Consider the following 17,753-nt stretch of genomic DNA (forward strand, 5'->3'; position numbering starts at 1 on the left):
ATAGCCCATTCCTTTCCATAATTTTTTCTTTAACTAAAATCACATACTTTATATTTGATAAATAAATATTTTAAAATGACTATTGTTCCTGGTCACTTTGAAATGGCTGCCAAGCTCCGCCCACCGATGACATCACAATCTGGGCTGCATCTATGCACTCTGCTGAATAGCATTGACAGTCTGTTGAATCCAACTAGTGAGCCTCTTGGGATTAGTGAAAAGGGCCGGATTGGCCTACCGGGATATTTCCCAGTGGGCCACCCAGCTGGGGTCTAGGGACAGTAGCTGGGAAGGAGGGAGGCCACACAAATTGACCGTGACTTTTAGTGCACAGTGCTCGCACATTAGAAGGAGGCGGCTCCGTTTCAAATTCGCACCAAAGAGAGGGGAGAAAATTACATAAGTGCTCTACGTCTGCTGCCTTTACTGCACATAGTCTGTGACACAACAGGGAAGATGGGAGGTGGGAGCTGAGTTGGAGCATGGAGGACAGGCACAAGATACAAGCTAGTAGTATACTGATGCCTGCCTGGGCTTGTACAATATCCATTTAAGATGTAGATTATGCAATAAACAAGCATTGATATGATTTTTTACCAACACAAAGATATATTCATTTGTTTACCAGCTTGATTTGTCTAGTTTGTACTGTACAAGCAACATAACCCAAGCAAATAAACAAATAAATACATATTTCTATTGGTACACAAATCACATCACTGTTTTGTTATTGCATAATATTCACCTACATGGATATTTACAAGCCCAGGCAGTAGTTGTAGGTCAAGTTATAGTGGCTTTATTAAAGCTTCACTTATTTTAAAACAGACCTTTATTTGGTCTTGCTACACTGCAAATAAAGTATGTTTCCAGCTTGCTATAAGTCTTAGTCATGGCTGTGATTTATATTTCTCAGCGCAATATACTAAAATGACTTTAAAGGCTAATTTTGAAAAGTTGTCACTATATTGTAGTGACAAAACAGTAATTTAGCCAAAGAACAGTCTTGGTTTTGTATATGTCTTTTGCTTTGAATTGCTATAACAATGATCCATGGGAGACAATAATATTTTAGTTAAAAGGGACACTGAACCCAAATTTTGTCTTTCATGATTCAGATAAAGCATGCAATTTTAAGCAACTTTCTAATTTACTCCTATTATCAACTTTTCTTCATTCTCTTGGTATCTTTATTTGAAAAGCAAGAATGTAAGTTTAGATGCCGGCCCATTTTTGGGGAGCAACCTGGGTTGTTCTTGCTGATTGATGGATAAATTCACCCACCAATAAACAAGTGCTGTCCAGTGGTCTGAACCAAAAATTAGCTTAGATGCCTTCTTTTTCAAATAAAGATATCAAGAGAACGAAGAAAATTTAAAATAGGAGTAAATTAGAAAGTTGCTTAAAATTGCCTGCTCTATCTGAATCACGATAGAAAACATTTGGGTTCAGTGTCCCTTTAACAATAAAAGAAATAAAAAGCTGCAAGGAATGTCTGACTTTTGTAGCTAATAGTCTACAAAATAAACCATAGACCAGACATCCTCAAACTTAGCCCTCCAGCGTTTTTGGGACTACATTTTCCATGATGCTCAGCCAGCATATCAGCTGGCTGAGCATCATGGGAATTGTAGTTCCAAAACCTCTGGGGGGCCCAGTTTGAGCATGTCTGCCATAGACATTTATAACAGCCTTTAGAGCTTTGAAGATAGGCAAGGAGAAGGGTTGGGGGGGCTGGGCTGGTCTTCAAAAATCACCAGGGCTGGTTTGATTTCCCAGTCTGACCCTGCTAGTGAAACCTTTAATGAATCCCAGAATGTGATGTCATCAGTGGGTGGAGCTTGGCAGCCATTTTAAAGTGACCAGAAACAATAGTCATTTTAAAATAAAGTTTTTACTGTTACTGCTGCATAATAGAAAGGGCACAGGAGGCTGTTTGCAGTTTAATCTAAAGTAAGACTTTAAGATTCCTAAGGTGTAGACTGTCCCTTTAAGACTAGTGACCCTGAACCTCTATTTTTTTTTTTTAACCCTGCAAAGGGGTTAAACATATAGGGGTCGATCCGATAAAAATCGTCGCCCGCAAAAGCTGGCGACGCCAATATTTGCGTGGGTTTGGTATCCTATATACGGCGTAACCTAGAAGTTACGCGCGTATTTTTCTGCCGTCGCCCGTAGTTTTTTGGGCCATAGGCAGGTATAACAAACCCGCGCAGTTTGGTATCCAATATACAGCGTAAGGACTTACGTGGCGAAAATGGAGAAATCTTACTCCATTTTCACCTCGCCACAAAAAGCAGCCGTAAGAAGCCTTACGCTGACTATTGGAGCCCCGTAACTCCCTAAACTGGCTGCTAAAATAAACCTAACACCTAACTCATGCGCAATGTCTATCTCCCTGTCAACCGCGATCTGCTAAAATAAACCTAACACCTAACGCATGCGCAATGTCTATCTCCCTGTCAACCGCGATCCCCCGCCGCAATCCCTAATAAAGTATTTAACCCCTAAACTGTCGCCATCTACATAAACTAACCCCCTACTGTGAGCCCCTAAAACCGCCACCATCTAACTGATCTATCCCCTAATGTGAACCCCTTACACCGCCGCCATCTATATTAAAATTATTAACCCCTAATTTAATCTACCTACCCCGCCGCCAGCTATATTATCTATATTAACCCTAAGTATATTATAGTTAATATAGTTATTACATTATATATGTTAACTATATTAACCCTAATTATATTAGGGTTAATATAGTTAATATAGTTACTATAGTATTTATATTAACTATATTAACTCTATCTAACCCTAACACCCCTAACTAAATTCTTATTAAATAAATCTAATTCATATTATAAACTAAAATATTCCTATTTAAATCTAAATACTTACCTATAAAATAAACCCTAACGGCTAGATTTAGAGTTCGGCGGTAAAAGGGCTGTTAACGCTCCGCGGGTTTTTTTCTGGCCGCACCATAAATTTAACTCTGGTATCGAGAGTTCAAACAAATGCTGCGTTAGGCTCCAAAAAAGGAGCGTAGAGCATTTTTACCGCAAATGCAACTCTCGATACCAGAGTTGCTTACGGACGCGGCCGGCATCAAAAACGTGCTCGTGCACGATTCTCCCATAGGAAACAATGGGGCTGTTTGAGCTGAAAAAAAACCTAACACCTGCAAAAAAGCAGCGTTCAGCTCCTAACGCAGCCCCATTGTTTCCTATGGGGAAACACCTCCTAAGTCTGCACCTAACACCCTAACATGTACCCCGAGTCTAAACACCCCTAACCTTACACTTATTAACCCCTAATCTGCCGCCCCCGCTATCGCTGACCCCTGCATTACACTTTTAACCCCTAATCTGCCGCTCCGTAAACCGCCGCCACCTACGTTATCCCTATGTACCCCTAATCTGCTGCCCTAACATCGCCGACCCCTATGTTATATTTATTAACCCCTAATCTGCCCCCCACAACGTCGCCGACACCTACCTACACTTATTAACCCCTAATCTGCCGAGCGGACCTGAGCGCTACTATAATAAAGTTATTAACCCCTAATCCGCCTCACTAACCCTATCATAAATAGTATTAACCCCTAATCTGCCCTCCCTAACATCGCCGACACCTACCTTCAATTATTAACCCCTAATCTGCCGACCGGAGCTCACCGCTATTCTAATAAATGTATTAACCCCTAAAGCTAAGTCTAACCCTAACACTAACACCCCCCTAAGTTAAATATAATTTTTATCTAACGAAATAAATTAACTCTTATTAAATAAATAATTCCTATTTAAAGCTAAATACTTACCTGTAAAATACATCCTAATATAGCTACAATATAAATTATAATTATATTATAGCTATTTTAGGATTAATATTTATTTTACAGGCAACTTTGTAATTATTTTAACCAGGTACAATAGCTATTAAATAGTTAAGAACTATTTAATAGTTACCTAGTTAAAATAATTACAAATTTACCTGTAAAATAAATCCTAACCTAAGATATAATTAAACCTAACACTACCCTATCAATAAAATAATTAAATAAACTACCTACAATTACCTACAATTAACCTAACACTACACTATCAATACATTAATTAAACACAATTGCTACAAATAAATAAAATTAAATAAACTATCTAAAGTACAAAAAATAAAAAAGAACTAAGTTACAGAAAATAATAAAATATTTACAAACATAAGAAAAATATTACAACAATTTTAAACTAATTACACCTACTCTAAGCCCCCTAATAAAATAACAAAGCCCCCCAAAATAAAAAATTCCCTACCCTATTCTAAAATACAAATATTACAAGCTCTTTTACCTTACCAGCCCTGAACAGGGCCCTTTGCGGGGCATGCCCCAAGAATTTCAGCTCTTTTGCCTGTAAAAAAAAACATACTATACCCCCCCCCCAACATTACAACCCACCACCCACATACCCCTAATCTAACCCAAACCCCCCTTAAATAAACCTAACACTACCCCCCTGATGATCTTCCTACCTTGTCTTCACCATGCCAGGTTCACCGATCCGTCCTGGCTCCAAGATCTTCATCCAAGCCAAGCGGGGGCTAGACATCCACTGAAGAAGTCCAGAAGAGGGTCCAAAGTCTTCCTCCTATCCGGCAAGAAGAGGACATCCGGACCGGCAAACATCTTCTCCAAGCGGCATCTTCTATCTTCTTCCATCCGATGACGACCGGCTCCATCTTGAAGACCTCCAGCGCGGATCCATCCTCTTCTTCCGACGACTAGACGACGAATGACGGTTCCTTTAAGGGACGTCATCCAAGATGGCGTCCCTCGAATTCCGATTGGCTGATAGGATTCTATCAGCCAATCGGAATTAAGGTAGGAATTTTCTGATTGGCTGATGGAATCAGCCAATCAGAATATAGTTCAATCCGATTGGCTGATCCAATCAGCCAATCAGATTGAGCTCGCATTCTATTGGCTGTTCCGATCAGCCAATAGAATGCGAGCTCAATCTGATTGGCTGATTGGATCAGCCAATCGGATTGAACTTGATTCTGATTGGCTGATTCCATCAGCCAATCAGAAAATTCCTACCTTAATTCCGATTGGCTGATAGAATCCTATCAGCCAATCGGAATTCGAGGGACGCCATCTTGGATGACGTCCCTTAAAGGAACCGTCATTCGTCGTCTAGTCGTCGGAAGAAGAGGATGGATCCGCGCTGGAGGTCTTCAAGATGGAGCCGGTCGTCATCGGATGGAAGAAGATAGAAGATGCCGCTTGGAGAAGATGTTTGCCGGTCCGGATGTCCTCTTCTTGCCGGATAGGAGGAAGACTTTGGACCCTCTTCTGGACTTCTTCAGTGGATGTCTAGCCCCCGCTTGGGTTGGATGAAGATCTTGGAGCCAGGACGGATCGGTGAACCTGGCATGGTGAAGACAAGGTAGGAAGATCATCAGGGGGGTAGTGTTAGGTTTATTTAAGGGGGGTTTGGGTTAGATTAGGGGTATGTGGGTGGTGGGTTGTAATGTTGGGGGGGGGGTATAGTATGTTTTTTTTTACAGGCAAAAGAGCTGAAATTCTTGGGGCATGCCCCGCAAAGGGCCCTGTTCAGGGCTGGTAAGGTAAAAGAGCTTGTAATATTTGTATTTTAGAATAGGGTAGGGAATTTTTTATTTTGGGGGGCTTTGTTATTTTATTAGGGGGCTTAGAGTAGGTGTAATTAGTTTAAAATTGTTGTAATATTTTTCTTATGTTTGTAAATATTTTATTATTTTCTGTAACTTAGTTCTTTTTTATTTTTTGTACTTTAGATAGTTTATTTAATTTTATTTATTTGTAGCAATTGTGTTTAATTAATGTATTGATAGTGTAGTGTTAGGTTAATTGTAGGTAATTGTAGGTAGTTTATTTAATTATTTTATTGATAGGGTAGTGTTAGGTTTAATTATATCTTAGGTTAGGATTTATTTTACAGGTAAATTTGTAATTATTTTAACTAGGTAACTATTAAATAGTTCTTAACTATTTAATAGCTATTGTACCTGGTTAAAATAATTACAAAGTTGCCTGTAAAATAAATATTAATCCTAAAATAGCTATAATATAATTATAATTTATATTGTAGCTATATTAGGATGTATTTTACAGGTAAGTATTTAGCTTTAAATAGGAATTATTTATTTAATAAGAGTTAATTTATTTCGTTAGATAAAAATTATATTTAACTTAGGGGGGTGTTAGTGTTAGGGTTAGACTTAGCTTTAGGGGTTAATACATTTATTAGAATAGCGGTGAGCTCCGGTCGGCAGATTAGGGGTTAATAATTGAAGGTAGGTGTCGGCGATGTTAGGGAGGGCAGATTAGGGGTTAATACTATTTATGATAGGGTTAGTGAGGCGGATTAGGGGTTAATAACTTTATTATAGTAGCGCTCAGGTCCGCTCGGCAGATTAGGGGTTAATAAGTGTAGGTAGGTGTCGGCGACGTTGTGGGGGGCAGATTAGGGGTTAATAAATATAACATAGGGGTCGGCGATGTTAGGGGTAGCAGATTAGGGGTACATAGGGATAACGTAGGTGGCGGCGATTTGCGGTCGGAAGATTAGGGGTTAATTATTTTAAGTAGCTTGCGGCGACGTTGTGGGGGGCAAGTTAGGGGTTAATAGATATAATACAGGGGTCGGCGGTGTTAGGGGCAGCAGATTAGGGGTACATAAGTATAACGTAGGTGGCGGTCGGCAGATTAGGGGTTAAAAATTTTAATCGAGTGGCGGCGATGTGGGGGGACCTCGGTTTAGGGGTACATAGGTAGTTTATGGGTGTTAGTGTACTTTAGGGTACAGTAGTTAAGAGCTTTATAAACCGGCGTTAGCCAGAAAGCTCTTAACTCCTGCTATTTTCAGGCGGCTGGAATCTTGTCGTTAGAGCTCTAACGCTCACTGCAGAAACGACTCTAAATACCGGCGTTAGAAAGATCCCATTGAAAAGATAGGCTACGCAAATGGCGTAGGGGGATCTGCGGTATGGAAAAGTCGCGGCTGAAAAGTGAGCGTTAGACCCTTTAATCACTGACTCCAAATACCAGCGGGCGCCCAAAACCAGCGTTAGGAGCCTCTAACGCTGGTTTTGACGGCTACCGCCGAACTCTAAATCTAGGCCTAAGATAGCTACAATGTAATTAATAATTACATTATAGCTATGTTAGGGTTTATATTTATTTTACAGGTAAATTGTTAATTATTTTAACTAGGTATAATAGCTATTAAATAGTTATGAACTATTTAAGAGCTACCTAGTTAAAATAATTACCCAATTACCTGTAAAATAAATCCTAACCTAAGTTACAAATACACCTACACTATCAATAAATTAAATAAACTACAAATATCTATCTAAAAATACAATTAAATAAACTAAACTAAATTACAAAAAAAACCAAACACTAAATTACAAAAAATAAAAAAAAGATTACAAGATTTTTAAGCTAATTACACCTATTCTAAGCCCCCTAATAAAATAATAAAGCCCCCAAAATAAAAAAATTCCCTACCCTATTCTAAATTAAAACAAGTTCAAAGCTCTTTTACCTTACCAGCCCTTAAAAGGGCCTTTTGTGGGGGCATGCCCCAAAGAAAACTGCTCTTTTGCCTGCAAAAAAAAACACAATACCACCCCCCAACATTACAACCCACCACCCACATACCCCTAATCTAACCCAAACCCTCCTTAAATAAACCTAACACTACCCCCCCTGAAGATCTCCCTACCTTGTATTCACCCAGCCGGGCAGAACTCCTCATCCGATCCGGGCGATGTGTTCCAGCAAGCGGCAGTGAAGTCTTCTTCCATCCGGGCGATGTCTTGAAGCAAGCGGCAGAGAGTCTTCTTCCATCGGCGACGTCTTCAAGCAAATCGGCATCTTCAATCTTCTTACTTCGCTCCTCCGCCGCGGAGCATCCTTCCGGCACGACGACTTCCCGACGAATGAGGTTCCTTTAAATGACGTCATCCAAGATGGCGTCCGCCGAATTCCGATTGGCTGATAGGATTCTATCAGCCAATCGGAATTAAGGTAGAAAAATCTGATTGGCTGATTGAATCAGCCAATCAGATTCAAGTTCAATCCGATTGGCTGATTGGTTCAGCCAATCGGATTGAACTTGAATCTGATTGGCTGATTCAATCAGCCAATCAGATTTTTCTACCTTAATTCCGATTGGCTGATAGAATCCTATCAGCCAATCGGAATTCGGCGGACGCCATCTTGGATGACGTCATTTAAAGGAACCTCATTCGTCGGGAAGTCGTCGTGCCGGAAGGATGCTCCGCGGCGGAGGAGCGAAGTAAGAAGATTGAAGATGCCGATTTGCTTGAAGACGTCGCCGATGGAAGAAGACTCTCTGCCGCTTGCTTCAAGACATCTCCCGGATGGAAGAAGACTTCACTGCCACTTGCTGGAACACATCGCCCGGATCGGATGAGGAGTTCTGCCCGGCTGGGTGAATACAAGGTAGGGAGATCTTCAGGGGGGGTAGTGTTAGGTTTATTTAAGGGGGGTTTGGGTTAGATTAGGGGTATGTGGGTGGTGGGTTGTAATGTTGGGGGGTGGTATTGTGTTTTTTTTTGCAGGCAAAAGAGCAGTTTTCTTTGGGGCATGCCCCCACAAAAGGCCCTTTTAAGGGCTGGTAAGGTAAAAGAGCTTTGAACTTGTTTTAATTTAGAATAGGGTAGGGAATTTTTTTATTTTGGGGGGCTTTATTATTTTATTAGGGGGCTTAGAATAGGTGTAATTAGCTTAAAAATCTTGTAATCTTTTTTTTATTTTTTGTAATTTAGTGTTTGTTTGTTTTTGTAATTTAGTTTAGTTTATTTAATTGTATTTTTAGATAGATATTTGTAGTTTGTTTAATTTATTGATAGTGTAGGTGTATTTGTAACTTAGGTTAGGATTTATTTTAAAGGTAATTGGGTAATTATTTTAACTAGGTAGCTCTTAAATAGTTCATAACTATTTAATAGCTATTATACCTAGTTACAATAATTAACAATTTACCTGTAAAATAAATATAAACCCTAACATAGCTATAATGTAATTATTAATTACATTGTAGCTATCTTAGGGTTTATTTTATAGGTAAGTATTTAGATTTAAATAGGAATATTTTAATTAATAATATTAATATTAGATTTATTTTAATAAGAGTTTAGTTAGGATGTTAGAGTTAGATAGGGTTATTATACTTAATATATATATAATATAATAACGATATTAACTATATTAACCCTAATATAATTAGGGTTAATATAGTTAATATATATAATATAATAACTATATTAACTATATTAACCCTAATATAATTAGGGTTAATATAGTTAATATAGCTGGCGGCGGTGTAGGGGGATTAGATTAGGGGTTAATACATTTATTATAGGTGGCCGTGGTGTAGGGGGATGTAGTTTGTAGGCAAAAGAGCAGTTTACTTTGTGACAAAGCCCCGCCAAAAGCCCTTTTAAGGGCTGGCAAAAGAGCTGTTACTTTGGGGCAATGCCACGCAAAAAGCCCTTTTCAGGGCTATTTGTAGGGTTAGACTTAGGTTTAGTGGTAGGGATAGTTTAGTATTTTAGGGGTTAAATAATTTAATATAGATGGCGGCGGGGTAGGGGCTCACTTTAGGGGGTTATAGATTTAATATAGCTGGCGGGGTTCCGGGAGCGGCAGTTTAGGGGTTAATAACTTTATTAGGTTGCGGCGGGGTTTGGGAGCGGCGGTTTAGGGGTTAATACATATTTTATTGTTAGGATAGTGAGGGGGGATAGCGGATAGAGGGTTAGACATGTCGGGCTATGTTAGGGAGGCGTGTTAGACAGTGCGGGTGATTTAGACTTTAGTCAGGTTTTGTAGGCGTCGGCAGTTTCTAACGTGCCGCAAGTCACTGGCAACGCCAGAAATTTGTACTTGCGCAGATTTCTGGACATCGCTGGTTTGTCAGACTTACGGCACGTTAGCATCTGACGGCGACATATATGGGATAGCTCGAGTTGCGAGCTGAAACTGCGGGCGACGCGGGTTCCCTCGCTTGCGCCGCAAACTACGATCTATATCGGATCGACCCCATAGTAGAAGTACCTCCCAGGAGAAACTGCTACTAATCCAATCAGCAGCGCTAGTTGCACAACTCAGCTGTGTGACTAGCATATAGCATTGCTAAATGGGTCATTGGCATTTTTGGCTCAAGACCAGCAATGCTCTCTGAGTCAAAATCAACAAATGTTTAATTCAGAGTTTACCTTGACATTGCTTAATGTCTTCTATCCCACTCAGGTTCGCACACCCTGTTGAGAAAATAAAATGTATTTATTAATGGAACAGTAAACACCTTGCAATATAAAAGCATTTCTGTTGTGTTGCTATATATATATATATCAGTCTATATGTTTTTAAAACAAACATCCTCTTTACTGAAATTGTTTATTCCATAGTCAAATTACGCCCACCATTTCTCTTCTCTGGAGGAGCCAAACAAGGCTTTAGACTGCAGTCAACAAGGATAGCCACTGTCATGTTAAAGGGACAGTGAGTAAACGTAAAAAAAATGTTACATAAGGGATTAAAAGCCCTACTATCCTGAGTGGCTGACTATATACATCAATCATAATAACCAATAACATATCTTAACAGCTAAAATAATAATAATTTAACCTAAATAAAACACATGACACAGGTGGATGAAAAGACACGCGAGTCGTATTTATTACCCAGCACTGGAGCTGCAATAATTAAATTAATACATGGGTGGCGGGAATAGGGCCTAAGTATCTAAAAACAAACCTTCTAGAAAGTGGACAGGGGCCATAGTTGCAGACAAAAAAGGCCGGAGATATCTCAATACAACTAATTAGCTTAGGGAGTTCTCGGCCCGCGATACACCAGTCAGAGCACCCCCAAGCTGCAAACCTGGGGACGTCACCCTGACTGTAATGGCCGTCGCTCAACCTCCTTGCAGCCATGATCCTGACCACCTGCTAGGGTGCAATCAAAGAGGACTCCATACCAGTAGGCCCAGCATCAACTAGTCAAACAGCATGTTAAATACTGGGGAGCTTAAATTACCCTCCTTGGACTTAGAGAAGTAGTTAGAGTAATCCTCTTTCTGCTTAGGACAACTAATGAGCCTCAAAAGGAGAACCCAACTAAACGATTCCCGTCATTATAACATAGTAATAAAACAGGGAAAGGGAGGGTGCGGAAAAACGTTCAAGGAATCCACAGAAGCAAAGAGGAAGTAGATTCTCTGATCAACACATATAAAGGGTGGGTAAATCCCTCCCATACAAAATGCGACATTGTAACAACATACATACTCGGCACTCACTCAACCAGGCCTTGACTCATAGTTTTGTTCCAGGCTTCAGATAATCAGAATATACATTTAAACGTGTTTCCAATTTACTTCTTTTAGCATTTTTGCTTAATTCTCTTAGTATCCTTTGTTGTAGGAGAAGATGTGCTTCTGGGAGCTAGCAGAACACATCAGTAAGCCAGTGACAAGAGGCACATATATGCAACCACCATTCAGCAAATAGCTCCCAGCTCCTGAGTCTACCCATCTATGCTTTTCAACAAATCATAACAAGAGAACTTAGCAAATTAGATAATAGAAGTAAATTGGAAAGTTGCTTAAAATTGTGTAAAATGTTGTGTTTTCTGTCCCTTTAAAATTATGTTCTGGTACTTTATAAACTAAATTTATATGTAGCAGTAGCTGGACGCCAAAGGGGGCATGCAACGATTGGAGGAAGCCAAATTAGTCCTCGATCTGCAAAATACTGAAGGAGATGTGGGAGGAGGATCGGCGGTCTGTTTACCGTAACAAAAAGGTATTTAAAAAAAAGGCATGTTTGTAAAGTTTAATGAATTAAAGTGCCCCTGTTTTTAAGAGTATTTTTTAATACTGGGCTTTAATTACTTTACAATCACTTTAATCATTTTACTTCTATTATCAAATGTATTTAGTTCTCATGTTATTCTTTGTTGAAAAGCTAGGTAATGAATGTGTCTGGAGCACTATAACACTGCTGTGATCTAGTGTTGCATTTATAAAACGTATTAATAGTAATAATTAAGACATATAGTGCTTCAGACACATGCTCGCTGAATGAATTTATATTTCAAAGTTTTTTTGTTTAACTATGTTAGTTAAATGTTTAACGAGAAATTACATTTTGAATTTAAAGGGATATGGAACAAAAAAAAAATTGTTTGTGATTCAGGACATATAATAAAAAAATAAAAATAAAGTTTCCAATTTATTCCTATTTTAAAATTTGCTTTGTACCCATGATATTCTTTGTTGATGAGATACACCTAGGTAGGAATCAGGAGCACTACATAGCAACAGAACATGCTGCCATCTAGTGCTCCTGCAAATGGATAACATCCTTGCAAAACTGATGCCATATAGTGCGCCACAGACATGCTCACTCATGAGCGTACGTCCCTGCTTTTCAACAAAAGATACAAAAAGTGCAAAGAAAATGTGATAATAGAAGTAAATTATTGTTTAAAACTGCATGCCCTATCTGAATAATTCAAGAAAAAATGGGGGTTTCATGTTCCTTTAAGTTTCCTTAAAGTAGGTAACTCAATACAAAAACAATTTATACTTACCACCATGAAAGAAATTAATTTATGAGGTGAGAGTCCACGATCCATTACTCATGGGAATTACCCTTCTCTACCACTAGGAAGAGGCAAAGAGTCCCAGACCTCAAAAGCTCTATAAAACCTCTGCCACCTCACACATACCTCAGTCAACCTAGAGCCAAGCATAGTGAGGTAAGAAAAAGGAAAAAGGGTGGGGTCTCGTGGAAAAAAAATAATCAACTGGTAAGCATAAATGATCTTTTTTTTCATACAATTGGCGAGAGTCCACGTTCCATTACTCATGGGACAAATATCCAAGCTGTGGAGTCCACGAGTAATAACAGAAAGGAAGGGATTTAAAAAAAAACATTTTTTTTCACTGAGAAATTAAATCCACAACCTCAAATAAATATATTCTCCCTGTTAATGAAAAAAATACACACACACTAGGGGCATTTTATGGCCTAGGCCAACAAGGCACGGGCCTAGGGCGGCAGATTTGAGGGGGCGGCACTTTTTTATATATAACATAATTTATGTAAGAACTTACCTGATAAATTAATTTCTTTCATATTAGCAAGAGTCCATGAGCTAGTGACGTATGGGATATACATTCCTACCAGGAGGGGCAAAGTTTCCCAAACCTCAAAATGCCTATAAATACACCCCTCACCACACCCACAAATCAGTTTAACGCATAGCCAAGAAGTGGGGTGATAAGACAAAAGTGCGAAAGCATAAAAAAAAAAGGAATTGGAATAATTGTGCTTTATACAAAAAAATCATAACCACCACAAAAAAAGGGGTGGGCCTCATGGACTCTTGCTAATATGAAAGAAATGAATTTATCAGGTAAGTTCTTACATAAATTATGTTTTCTTTCATGTAATTAGCAAGAGTCCATGAGCTAGTGACGTATGGGATAATGAATACCCAAGATGTGGATCTTCCACGCAAGAGTCACTAGAGAGGGAGGGATAAAATAAAGACAGCCAATTCCGCTGAAAATAATCCACACCCAAAATAAAGTTTAAATCTTATAATGAAAAAAACTGAAATTATAAGCAGAAGAATCAAACTGAAACAGCTGCCTGAAGTACTTTTCTACCAAAAACTGCTTCAGAAGAAGAAAATACATCAAAATGGTAGAATTTAGTAAAAGTATGCAAAGAAGACCAAGTTGCTGCTTTGCAAATCTGATCAACCGAAGCTTCATTCCTAAACGCCCAGGAAGTAGAAACTGACCTAGTAGAATGAGCTGTAATCCTTTGAGGCGGAGTTGTACCCGACTCAACATAAGCATGATGAATTAAAGATTTCAACTAAGATGCCAAAGAAATGGCAGAGGCCTTCTGACCTTTCCTAGAACCGGAAAAGATAACAAATAGACTAGAAGTCTTTCGGAAATTCTTAGTAGCTTCAACATAATATTTCAAAGCTCTAACTACATCCAAAGAATGCAAAGATCTCTCCTTAGAATTCTTAGGATTAGGACACAATGAAGGAACCACAATTTCTCTACTAATGTTGTTAGAATTCACAACCTTAGGTAAAAATTTAAAAGAAGTTCGCAACACCGCCTTATCCTGATGAAAAATCAGAAAGAGCAGATAATTCAGAAACTCTTCTAGCAGAAGAGATGGCCAAACGAAACAAAACTTTCCAAGAAAGTAGTTTAATGTCCAGTGAATGCATAGGTTCAAAAGGAGGAGCTTGAAGAGCCCCCAGAACCAAATTCAAACTCCAAGGAGGAGAAATTGACTGAATAACAGGCTTTATATGAACCAAAGCTTGTACAAAACAATGAATATCAGGAAGATTAGCAATCTTTCTGTGAAAAAGAACAGAAAGAGCAGAGATTTGTCCTTTCAAGGAACTTGCAGACAAACCTTTATCCAAACCATCCTGAAGAAACTGTAAAATTCTTGGAATTCTAAAAGAATGCCAGGAAAAATGATGAGAAAGACACCAAGAAATGTAAGTCTTCCATACTCGATAATATATCTTCCTAGATACAGATTTACGAGCCTGTAACATAGTATTAATCACAGAGTCAGAGAAACCTCTTTGACTAAGAATCAAGCGTTCAATCTCCATACCTTCAAATTTAAGGATTTGAGATCCTGATGGAAAAAAGGACCTTGCGACAGAAGGTCTGGTCTTAACGGAAGAGTCCACGGTTGGCAAGAGGCCATCCGGACAAGATCCGCATACCAAAACCTGTGAGGCCATGCTGGAGCCACCAGCAGAACAAACGAGCATTCCTTCAGAATCTTGGAAATTACTCTTGGAAGAAGAACTAGAGGCGGAAAGATATAGGCAGGATGATACTTCCAAGGAAGTGACAATGCATCCACTGCTTCCGCCTGAGGATCCCTGGATCTGGACAGATACCTGGGAAGTTTCTTGTTTAGATGAGAAGCCATCAGATCTATTTCTGGAAGTCCCCACATTTGAACAATCTGAAGAAAAACCTCTGGGTGAAGAGACCATTCGCCCGGATGAAACGTTTGGCGACTGAGATAATTCGCTTCCCAATTGTCTATACCTGGGATATGAACCGCAGAAATTAGACAGGAGCTGGATTCCGCCCATACTAGTATTCGAGATACTTCTTTCATAGCCAGAGGACTGTGAGTCCCTCCTTGATGATTGATATATGCCACAGTTGTGACATTGTCTGTCTGAAAACAAATGAACGATTCTCTCTTTAGAAGAGGCCATGACTGAAGAGCTCTGAAAATTGCACGGAGTTCCAAAATATTGATTGGTAATCTCACCTCCTGAGATTCCCAAACCCCTTGTGCTGTCAGAGACCCCCAAACAGCTCCCCAACCTATCAGACTTGCATCTGTTGAAATCACAGTCCAGGTCGGAAGAACAAAAGAAGCCCCCTGAACTAAACGATGGTGATCTGTCCACCACGTCAGAGAGTGTCGTACAATCGGTTTTAAAGATATCAATTGAGATATCTTTGTGTAATCCCTGCACCACTGGTTCAGCATACAAAGCTGAAGAGGTCGCATGTGAAAACGAGCAAAGGGGATCGCGTCTGATGCAGCAGTCATAAGACCTAGAATTTCCATGCATAAGGCTACCGAAGGGAATGATTGAGACTGAAGGTTTCGACAAGCTGAAACCAATTTCAGACGTCTTTTTTCTGTCAGAGACAGAGTCATGGACACTGAATCTATCTGGAAACCTAAAAAGGTTACCCTTGTCTGAGGAATCAACGAACTCTTTGGTAAATTGATCCTCCAACCATGTTCTCAAAGAAACGATACAAGTTGATTCGTATGAGATTCTGCTAAAAGTGAAGACTGAGCAAGTACCAAGATATCGTCCAAATAAGGAAATACCACAATACCCTGTTCTTTGATTACAGACAGAAGGGCATCGAGAACCTTTGTAAAAATCCTTGGAGCTGTTGCTAGGCCAAACGGCAGAGCCACAAACTGGTAATGCTTGTCTAGGAAAGAGAATCTCAGAAACTGATAGTGATCTGGATGAATCGGAATATGCAGATATGCATCCTGTAAATCTATTGTGGACATATAATGCCCTTGCTGAACAAAAGGCAGGATAGTCCTTATAGTTACCATTTTGAATGTTGGTATCCTTACATAACGATTCAATATTTTTAAATCCAGAACTGGTCTGAAGGAATTCTCCTTCTTTGGTACAATGAAGAGATTTGAGTAAAACCCCAGCCCCTGTTCCAGAACTGGAACTGGTAAAATTACTCCAGCCAACTCTAGATCTGAAACACATTTCAGAAATGCTTGAGCCTTCGCTGGATTTACTGGGACACGGGAAAGAAAAAATCTTCTTGCAGGAGGCCTTATCTTGAAGCCAATTCTGTGCCCTTCTGAAACAATGTTCTGAATCCAAAGATTGTGAATTGAATTGATCCAAATTTCTTTGAAAAATCGTAATCTGCCCCCTACCAGCTGGGCTGGAACGAGGGCCGCACCTTCATGTGGACTTGGGAGCTGGCTTTGGTTTTCTAAAAGGCTTGGATTTATTCCAGACTGGAGATGGTTTCCAAACTGATACCGCTCCTGAGGGTGAAGGATCAGGCTTTTGTTCCTTATTGTGACGAAAGGAACGAAAACGATTATTAGACCTAAATTTACCTTTAGATTTTTTATCCTGTGGTAAAAAAGTTCCTTTTCCTCCAGTAACAGTTGAGATAATAGAATCCAACTGAGAACCAAATAATTTATTACCCTGGAAAGAAAGGGAAAGCAAAGTTGACTTAGAAGACATATCAGCATTCCAAGTTTTAAGCCATAAAGCTCTTCTAGCTAAAATAGCTAGAGACATATATCTGACATCAACCCTAATGATATCAAAGATGGCATCACAAATAAAATTATTAGCATGTTGAAGAAGATTAACAATGCTATGAAAATTATGATCTGTTACTTGTTGCGCTAAAGCTTCTAACCAAAAAGTTGAAGCTGCAGCAACATCCGCTAAAGATATAGCAGGTCTAAGAAGATTACCTGAACATAAGAAAGCTTTTCTTAGAAAGGATTCAATTTTCCTATCTAAAGGATCTTTAAAGGAAGTACTATCTGCCGTAGGAATAGTAGTACGTTTAGCAAGAGTAGAGATAGCCCCATCAACTTTAGGGATTTTGTCCCAAAACTCTAATCTGTCAGATGGCACAGGATATAATTGCTTAAAACGTTTAGAAGGAGTAAATGAATTACCCAAATTATTCCATTCCCTGGAGATAACTTCAGAAATAGCATCAGGGACAGGAAAAACTTCTGGAATAACTACAGGAGATTTAAAAACCTTATTTAAATGTTTAGATTTAGTATCAAGAGGACCAGAATCCTCTATTTCTAATGCAATTAAGACCTCTTTAAGTAAAGAATGAATAAATTCCATTTTGAACAAATATGAAGATTTATCAGCATCAACCTCTGAAACAGAATCCTCTGAACCAGAGGAATCATTATCAGAATCAGAATGATGATGTTCATTTAAAAATTCATCTGAAAAATGAGAAGTTTTAAAGGACCTTTTACATTTACTAGAAGGAGGAATAACAGACATAGCCTTCTTAATGGATTTAGAAACAAAATCTCTTATG

General features: G+C 39.1%; 1 protein-coding gene across 1 annotated transcript in view; it reads right to left on the reverse strand.

Moving 5' to 3' along the window:
* Positions 1-17,753, reverse strand: part of IL17RC (interleukin 17 receptor C) — a 263,169-nt gene that overhangs the window by 163,139 nt on the left and 82,277 nt on the right. Inside the window, exon 6 of the mRNA XM_053689379.1 lies at positions 10,291-10,335. Coding sequence (XP_053545354.1) covers positions 10,291-10,335 — 45 coding nt within the window. The remainder of the gene's footprint in view (positions 1-10,290; positions 10,336-17,753) is intronic.

This window comes from Bombina bombina, chromosome 7, assembly GCF_027579735.1.
Source record: "Bombina bombina isolate aBomBom1 chromosome 7, aBomBom1.pri, whole genome shotgun sequence".
Taxonomy (NCBI): domain Eukaryota; kingdom Metazoa; phylum Chordata; class Amphibia; order Anura; family Bombinatoridae; genus Bombina; species Bombina bombina.